The 9,605-nt window shown below is 41.5% G+C and overlaps 1 protein-coding gene across 1 annotated transcript; it reads left to right on the top strand.

Annotated features, from left to right (window-relative positions):
- Positions 1-4,184: 4,184 nt before the first annotated feature.
- LOC132889670 (C-C motif chemokine 4 homolog) lies at positions 4,185-6,052 on the top strand. Its single transcript, XM_060926410.1, has 3 exons — positions 4,185-4,329; positions 5,456-5,567; positions 5,774-6,052. Exons 1-3 carry the CDS (start codon positions 4,260-4,262, stop codon positions 5,901-5,903), a joined length of 312 nt encoding a protein of 103 aa, XP_060782393.1. The 5' UTR covers positions 4,185-4,259; the 3' UTR covers positions 5,904-6,052.
- Positions 6,053-9,605: the final 3,553 nt, after the last annotated feature.

Genomic DNA, 9,605 nt, shown 5'->3' with positions numbered 1-9,605 from the left:
ATTAAGGCAGGTATCACCTGACTCTTGAGTTTATACAACCTGATAAGAGGAAGGGGGAGAGTGTGGTAAACAAAAAATGCGCCTCTTCTACTAAACAGCCTGCTGTGGTTTTCACAGATCATCAGAAAGATCTGAGCAGCATTTAAGACTCTCTCACCAAAATCATCTTCCTGCATTAAACTCTTAAAATAAAAATAAAATAAAGATGAATAAATACAGCTTTGTACGAGTTAAATGATATCACTGTAGAGTCAGATCTTTTAGAAGAGAATGCCTTTATTGTCACTGCACAAATGTACAATTAAATTTTAGTTCAATCATTAGAGAACAAAGCCACTGCATATGTGCGCACCACCACTCTTGGGCACAGCCATGCTGTCTCATCAGATCTTATGATAACCAACACACCACATCACACACAATACACAGAGATAATAAATCATTAATATTAAATGCTTAAATATTTCCCTGACTGTGTTTGGAGATATAGTGGTGTAGTGGTTAGGACTGTCACCTCACAGCAAGAAGGTTCTCGGTTCGAGCCTAGTGGCCGATGGGGACTTTCTGTGTGGAGTTTGCATGTTCTCCCCCTGTCTGTATGGGTGCTCTGGTTGTCTCCAAAGTCTAAAGACATGCGGTTAGGATAACTTGCTACTGTAAATTGTCCAAAGGTGTGCGTGAATGATTGATAGAAAAAAAATCTATAATAATCCAGGAAAGGGAACAAGAAACCACTACTGTAATTCTTCCCTAGAAACTTTGATGACTGAAGCCATCAGAGCAGACCTGCCATCAGGCAGAACACTAAAGAAGAAGAAGCAGTGAAAACATGAATGCCCACACAAGTGAGCAATGAGTACATCCAGAGCAGTAAGCAGCTATGATTAAATTAAACTACATGTGAAACCTCATGAATTGTGTCTCAAAATTACATGTGAAAAATAAATGAAATATGAAAATAAATTAATCTTTAAAAAGCTCACATGTGAAAATAAAAATACATGCATTATCTACATGTGAAAAATGTGTGAACCATAACATTAAATGTCTAAAAACTACATCTGTGAATTCCATATGTGAGTCATGTAATTATTCACTAAGGGTTGATTTGAAGCGTTTGAAAACAAAATAAAAACATATGGAAAACATGAATAAGCCAACTTGCAAGAGAGACAGAGTGCAGAGCATTGTGGGGAAAATGTTTTTAATCGATGTGCAGTTTGTGGTCTACAGAATCTAGAGGTGGAAGGGAAGTGGTTTGGTGAGGATGAGACAGCAATTAGCACGCTGATAATGATTAGAAGTTGTTTGGAGGATGGTCAACAACATTAAATGTCGCGATACTTACATAAAAGGTATGTGTTGTCTTTTAATAAATTAAAAGTGTTCCTGTTTTCAAATTGTTTACACTGTTTACACTGACTCATGCCTGTGCTACAAAGTACAACTCTAATCACATCATCAAGTTTGTTGAAGATCCTCCAGTTTTGGGACTCAGCAGCAACAATGACGAGTCTGAGCACAGGAAGGAGGTGGAGAAGCTCACAAAATGGTGTAGCGACAACAATCTACACTATATGGCCAAAAGTTTGGAAACACCTGTCCATCACACCCATATGTACTTCCTGAACGTCTCATTCCAGATTTATTCCCATTTGGCTGTTATAATAAGCTCCACTATTCTGGGAAGACTTTCCACTAGATTTTGGGGTGTGGTTGTGGGGATTAGTGGTAATTGAGCTACAAGAAATTTAATGAGGTCAGACACTGATGTTGGGATGTTTGGGAGGCTCCAGTTCCAGTTCATCCCCAAAGTGTTCAGTGGGGTTGAGTTCAGTAAGGGCTCTGTGCAGGAAACTCGATTTCTTCCATTGCAACTTCAGCACACCATGTCTTCATGGAGCTCACTCTGTATGCTCCATGAAGACATTGTCATGCTGGAACAGGTTTGGACTCTTTGTTCTAGCAAAGGGAAACTGTAAAGCAACAGCACAAATAGACATTCTATACTAATGTGTGCTTTCAAATCTGAGGTAACAATTTGGGGAAGAACCACATATGGGCATGATGGTTAGTGCTACACATACTCTTGGATATACGGTTTATACCATTTAACACCCTGTTTTGTGTGTGTGTGTCTATAAAGTAATAGGAATCACTGAAAAGTGTTAATAAAATTGAAGCATACCATGAATTACAGCGCCTGCTTCCAGTTCCTCATTGTCCACTCACACAAAGTTGTTACACTGGTGCCAAAACCCGGGACTGAGGAACAAATGCCACTGTGGAGTTCGAACTAGTCAGAGAGCTCCACCAGATGCTTGGCAACGACCTCCAGCACCAGCATCATGCCCTCATCATGCTGTCAGTAGATCAGGGGCAGCGCTTTTGGGCTCTGCTCAAGGCCCAGGCGGAAGACCAGCAGGTGATCTGGAGCTGGATCCAGTCAACAGGTGCTCCAGTGGTCATCCATGTGGCCAGCGTACCTGTCCATCTGGTCAAGATAGGGCTGCAGGACAACCCCGAAGCCTTCCTCGAGCTGTCCGAGCATGTCATGGAGACGAGCTCATGGCCAACCTCTCAGTGGGCAGCTCACCTATTGCTGCTCCTGTTGGAGGAAGCCCAGCTCATGTCTCGGCAACTTCCAGCCACCAGCTTGCTGAAGTACCCCAAGCTGAAGCAGGCCATCCTACAGTGAGTCAGTGGCGGCCCAGAAGAGCAGCACCAATGTTTCCACTTGCTGGCATATGGCTAAGTGGGTCGGGTGTTTGCGTTTGCACAACAGCTCCAGGATGCCTGCCAACAGTGGCAGCTGGCAGGCAAGTGCAACTTCGAGACCATCATTGAGTGAGTGACACTGGAGCAGTTTGTCACTCAACTGCTGAGCAAGACATCAACATGGATCTTGTGTCACCGAGCAGCGTCGCTGGAGGAGGCAGTCCGGCTGGTTGAGGACCACCTGACAGCGTTTCCAGGAGCAGGCGCTCCCACAGCTTTTCATCCTCTCTCTCTCACTTTCACGTTCTCCCCCTCCATCTCCCTCTCTCTCTCTCTCCTCACCCCTTCCCTATTCCAGCTCCACAGAAATGAGGGCCAATTCCCCTGAAATCTGCTCCCTGTACTCATGTCTGTCCTTGTGTTTCTACTCTCCCTTCTCCTTCTGTGTTTGTGCCACCATTAAACTTCTCTCTTTCTCCACAGGTAGACTTATCCATGACCACCAGGACCAAGAGCGAACCTGGGCAGGTCTATCGGTGTGGAAGGAAGGCAGGGAATCAGCGCTTTTGCAAGGAGGCAGGGCTACTGATTTGTGTGCCTGATGCACCACAGGATTCCCCTGATCACAGAAAAGTGTTAATAAAATTGAGGTATACTGTGAATTACAGCACCTGCTTCCAGTTCCTCATTGTTCACTCACGCAAAGTTGTTACAATATAATGTGGTGAAATGCACCTTTACATATTTTTCAGTCACATACAAGTAGAAAAACGTATGCTCCGGCTATCTAGAGGGTTTTATCAGAGTCAATATTTTTCAGTTGATTTTATTAAATTATTATTTTTTTGATGATGGCAATTTAAAATATTTTTTAATGATAAAAAGAAATATTGTTTGCACTGCAAACACAGTCAGTGAAATAATGAAGCTGCGTGAATAATTAGCCATCTTCAATATTAATTATATATTATCTCTGTGGTGTGATGTGGCCACAGGCCACCGTCGCCACAGGCTTGCTCATTGGGGATAGATTAGGGATAAAATTAGCTCATGTTTTAAGTCGTTCAAATTCTGTAAAGCTGCTTTGCGACAATGTTTATTGTTAAAAGCGCTGTACAAATAAACTTGATTTGAGAAACTTGATTTGATGTGGTGTGTTGTTTTACATAAGATCTGAGTTCTTATGTTCAGGTTCACAGTTTCACTGCAATAAACCTGCATTTATTTGTATGTATTTTACTTTAAGTGTTTAATACAGGAGTGTGATATGAGTTTGATTAAAGAGTGTTAAATGCTGCCCATTTACTTCTAATTTTAGGTGAAAACCACAGATGGGTTTTCTATGGAAGAAGTGTTTTTTTTTTCTCTCTCTTCAACATAGTGGAACTTTTTCATCATCTACACACCCCAAAACCACACTCTCCACCTCCTCTTTTCAGCTTATATAAACTGTAGAGTCAGGTGATATTTGCATTAATACCATTCTGTGTACATCGTGACCTTCATCATCATCATCCTCATCCTCATCACCATCTGCAGTCATGGTCTTTCGTTCTCTCCTGCTGGTTCTGCTGGTTCTGACCTGCCTTCAGTCCTTCACAATGGCCGAAAGTAAGCTTGAATTTATCTTTTTTTATATTTAACTCTTTTTTAATAATAATAATAATAATAATAATAATAATAATTATTATTATTATTAGGTGGCACGGTGGTGTAGTGGTTAGCGCTGTCGCCTCACAGCAAGAAGGTCCTGGGTTCGAGCCCCATGGCCGGTGAGGGCCTTTCTGTGCGGAGTTTGCATGTTCTCCGCGTGGGTTTCCTCCGGGTGCTCCGGTTTCCCCCACAGTCCAAAGACATGCAGGTTAGGTTAACTGGTGACTCTAAATTGACCGTAGGTGTGAATGTGAGTGTGTATGGTTGTCTGTGTCTATGTGTCAGCCCTGTGATGACCTGGCGACTTGTCCAGGGTGTACCCCGCCTTTCGCCCGTAGTCAGCTGGGATAGGCTCCAGCTTGCCTGCGACCCTGTAGAACAGGATAAAGCGGCTACAGATAATGAGATGAGATGAATGAGATTATTATTATTAATGGTGAGGACAATCTTCAAAACAAGTTAGTTTCCGTTCTCACTTCCATTACAGCAGTTATAAACAGTCGTTCCCTCTCCATCTCTTTATTCTCTCTCTCGAAGTGAAAAATGCAGATTGTCATGTTACAGAGAAACTGCAAAGAAGCCTAAACTCCTCCATCCTGAAGATGTCAGAAAACCTAAAATTACAGCTTCACCTCTGACTGTAACAAAGTACTGACACTGAATAAACGACTCCTTACAGAAATGTTACATAAATGATCGCTCCAGAAAACTTCACCATACAAACAATTTCACAGATTCTTTTTACCTCCGTCATCTTTGTTGGAGGAGGTTATGTTTTTTATTTTGATGTTGATATGTGGCTTGGTGGTGGTACGAACTCGACCGAGTGCCCTTCTAGTTTTAATCTGTTTATGTGGAGCTGCTGTACGAGTTCCTGTGAATGAGCTGTTACCATAGAAACGATAGCGTATGAGAACGAGGGCATGAATATAAACCTGTGATTTGTATCTGCACTACTGTCAGAGCTGCTGTTATAGATAATTAATCAACACCTTTTGACCAATCACAATCCAGAATTCAAATTCTAATATGTTTTTATTGAGTATTTAATCACAGAACTAAATGTATAAATGTTTTCACACAGGTGAAAAGGAAGGAATGAAATGCTGTGTCAGTTACCAGAAGAGTCGAATCCCTGTAAAACTCATTACAGCGTATGAAGAAACAGGCATTTGGTGTGCACACCCTGGAGTCATGTAAGCTTTCACCCCCTCATTTATTTAAATTATTTGTTTTAATTAATAATAAAAGGTTTGTATTTTCCTGTCTGTTATTGCTTTATGGTTCTGTGTAATATAATCTCACTTTAAATGATGTTGGAGGTTTGGGACGTGTGAGAGTGTTTGAGTTTCTGATTTTATTGCAGTTTAACACTGATGTAAATCTTCTCTCTCCTTTGCAGCTTTACTCTAGAGAACGGCAAAGTGGCGTGTGCAAATCCTGAAGACAAGTGGGTGCAGAGGGTCATGGAAAAAAATGAATTAAAGAAGAGCGAGATTACAATCCTGTCCTCAACTCAGCCGAGTGTTTAAATCCTCTCTCCATTAATACATATTGTTTCATCAGATTTAAACAAACTTTTGTTTGAATTATTCTTGCATTGTTTAGCTGAATTACACTCGAGGCTATGAGGATGAATTTATTATCTGTTTATACCTATTAAAGCACATTTTAACTGGCATACTATGACTGTTTCTATTTCTTTATTATCACATTTTCACATTTTAAAAGAAAACTTGTGAAATGTCGTTCACCTTCAAAGAGATTAAAATGTTCATGCAACATCTTTGATAGCAAAATTTGAAATTTAAAAAAAAAAATACGCTTTTCTCTGTTCTCTTTTTTTCATTCTTTCCCCTTTGTTTCTCATATGTATGAGCTCCTCCCAAACTGCCAAATTGTGTTTGATTTGTTGATGGCCACATGTCAAATGATGGATACTTAAACTATAACTATAAACAAAAAGTTAATTAATAAATAAAAAAATATATAATAATTGGCATCCTGCTGTGGTATAAGGGGAATGAAACACTTTGGGAAGTGCAGCAGGATCAATTTCAGGGTGGGAACAGTAACTCTGTGTCATTACTGACTATTTTACAAAAATAGGACCACACATGAAGTTTGATCCCTCATTTAGTCATCAGAATGTTAGCTCTTTTCCACATGTAAAGTCAACTCGACTTGCTTATAATGGAAAAATATATAGAATAGAATAGAATAGAATGCCTTTATTGTCACTATACCCATGTACAATGAGATTAAAAGCAACTCCAAAACAGTGCAAACAGTGTGTAGAGAAAAAAGGGGAGGGTGTAAGGGGGGTAAGGTGCACAGTCCTGAGGCATATGTGTTGTGTTTCATATTATGGAGTGAGGTATTGCACATTATAAAGTATTGCATGAAGAGAGTCACATTATGAAATAAAGTATTGCACATTATAAATTATTGCATGAAGAGATTCACATTTAAAATAAAGTATTGCACATTATGAAGTATTGCACAGGTTAGACTATAAAGTCAGAGCATATTCGAGTTCAGGGTAGTTATGGCTTTTGGAAAGAAGCTGTTTTTGAATCTATTTGTTTTTGTCCTGATGCACCTGTAGCGCCTCCCTGAGGGTCAAACAGACCAAAGCCAGGGTGGGAGTTGTCCTTGATAATGTTCTTAGCTCTGCTAAGGCAGCGGGAGGTGTAAATGTCCATCAGGGAGGGGAGAGGGCAGCCAATGATCTTCTGTGCTGCCTTTACTACTCTCTGGAGCCTCTCCCTGTCTGCAGCAGTGCAGCTGCCATACCATACTGTGATACAGTATGTCAGTAGGCTCTCGATGGATGAGCGGTAGAAGGTCAGCAGCAGGTTGGGGTCTAGGTTGTACTTCCTGAGGACTCTCAGGAAGTGTAGCCACTGCTGAGCCTTCTTAATGACTGCTTCAATGTTCTTTGACCAGGAGATGTCGGCGGAGATGAGGACGCTGAGAAACCGGAAGGTGTGGACCCTCTCCACATACTCGTTGTTGATGTAAAGGGGGGCTAGGTCAGTGCTGTGCTTCCTGAAGTCAACAATGAGCTCTTTGATTTTCTTGGTGTTCAAAGCAAGGTTATTCTCTGAACACCAGGTTGCCAACTTCAGGACCTCCTCTCTGTAGGCTGCCTCATCTCCCTTTGAGATGAGTACGACCACTGTGGTGTCGTCAGCAAACTTGACGACGAGGTTGTTGTTGTGGGTCGAACTACAGTCGTGGGTGTAAAGGCAGTACAGGAGGGGGCTCAGCATACAGCCCTGTGGAGAGCCGGTGCTCAACGTGCAGGTGGAGGAGAAATCTCACAGTCTGGGGCCAGTTGGTAAGAAAGTCCTTTATCCAGGCACATGTGAGAGGGGGGAGGCCGAGAGTGTCCAGTTTTCTAATAAGGATGTCCGGGATTATTGTGTTGAAAGCTGAACTGTAATCCACAAAGAGTATGCGGACGTAGCTCTGCTGCTGCTCCAGGTGGTTTAGCACAGAGTGGAGAGTTACGGCGATGGCATCCTCTGTGGATCTGTTTGTGCGATATGCAAACTGGTAGGGGTTGAAGTCTGGGGGGAGGTGGTTCTTGATGTGCTGAAGAACTAGTCTCTTGAAGCACTTCATGACTACCAGGGTGAGGGCCACAGGACGGTAATCATTCAGGCTGGTGATGGGAGACTTCTTCGGCACTGGGATTATTGTAGCTGATTTTAGGCAGGGCGGGATGACTGCCTGAGCCAGGGAGAGGTTAAAGATCCTGGTGAAGGTAGGGGCGAGCTGGTGGGCACACGCTCTGAGCACCTTACCAGGTACACCATCTGGGCCGGCAGCTTTCTTGGGGTTCACTGCCAGGAGCACCCATCTGACATTGTGCTCCTGTACAGTGAAAGGAGTGGTGTAGGAACTGTGTGGTGGTGGGGGCAGGGCTGGAGCAGATGAGTGCTGCTGAGATGTTTCAAAGTGAGCAAAGAAGCGATTTAGCTCCTCATCTAGCGGTGTACTCCAGTGCAAATATATTTATAATATAAATATATTATAAATATATTATGTCAAATTACATTACTGTAGCCAAAGTTGTAAAATATATATTTGCCTCCTCCACTCTTCTCTTTGATTGGGTTGTTGATTGTCTTTACTTCACAAACATACCTTGACGTTCTAGACCAGGGGTCATCAGTCTTCTCCACAAAGGGCCAGTGTGGCTGCTTTTATTCCAGCCAGGGACACTTGATTTTTTTTTTTTTGCATTCCAAGATGAACTGATTAAATGAGTGGAATCAGGTGTGGATCCTGTTTGGTTGGAATGAAAGTCTGTAGGCATACTGGCCCTTTGCAGAAAAGATTGATTTGAAGACCCCTGAAGATCGAAGAGCCCTGACCTGGACTTTGAATATCATAGTTACAGCAATAAAAAGTCTTCTGTTAAATATGTGCCACCTGTTGTACATTGATATTAACACAGCAGGCTGTATCAGGAAAACAGAAGAGAGTTTGGTGTTTGAAAAAAGATGTGGCAATTTGCCTAGATCACTCATGATGTAACAGAGAACCTGAAACTCTGAAGCTTACTTTGAAAATTATGAAGCAGTGTTTCCAAAAGCAATGATTCAAAGCTTGTATTGAAATGGCAAAGTCATGTGATTGAGTGATGACCAATATTTTGTTCTATACACACCCACGTAACTGTGTCATCAGTGGTTCAGAAGTAGTTAAAACTGGTTCAAACCAATATGTAGCATTTCTGTGCACATAGAATTGAGTGCTTTAGTTTTACAAAAGTTTTACTGATACAAATGAAACAAAGTCACTTCTCTGTTCCATGTGAACCTATTCTTTCAAAGGCAGGGAGACTGTTAATAAGAAAAGGAACAGATTGAGCCACAAGACTGTTGAACTTTTCTAAAATAAAAATCTTTAAACTCCTTATATTCTACTGTCTCACAAGCATGTTTATCCATCAGTCACATCAGAAAAATATACTCTGCTTTTACACATGTTAAATCAGTCATATATATTATGTAAACAGGAACAAAAACATATGAGTTGGCCTCTGCTATTATTATTTTTTTACCATTAGGGGCCGCTAATGTACACTGTGTTAAACAAAGCTTTGAGCAATGAACCTATTTTTGACTGATTTGGATTAAAAGCTTCATTGGTTCAGAAAGCTTCATTGTCCCCATCGCCATAGATCCCGAAAAGATACAGATGGGTCCCAGTTAAAGCAT

This window comes from Neoarius graeffei, chromosome 1 (genome assembly GCF_027579695.1).
Source record: "Neoarius graeffei isolate fNeoGra1 chromosome 1, fNeoGra1.pri, whole genome shotgun sequence".
NCBI classification, from domain to species: Eukaryota; Metazoa; Chordata; class Actinopteri; order Siluriformes; family Ariidae; genus Neoarius; species Neoarius graeffei.
Note: the sequence above shows the minus strand (reverse complement) of the source record. Positions and strands in the feature narration are given on the sequence as shown.

What these genes read in the sequence shown, in the direction of transcription:
- LOC132889670 (XM_060926410.1), top strand. Translation starts at nt 4,260, where the DNA reads ATGGTCTTTCGTTCTCTCCTGCTGGTTCTGCTGGTTCTGACCTGCCTT. An exon ending in GTCCTTCACAATGGCCGAAA is followed by an intron (nt 4,330 to 5,455) that starts GTAAGCTTGAAT and finishes GTTTTCACACAG; the next exon opens with GTGAAAAGGAAGGAATGAAA. An exon ending in TGTGCACACCCTGGAGTCAT is followed by an intron (nt 5,568 to 5,773) that starts GTAAGCTTTCAC and finishes TCTCCTTTGCAG; the next exon opens with CTTTACTCTAGAGAACGGCA.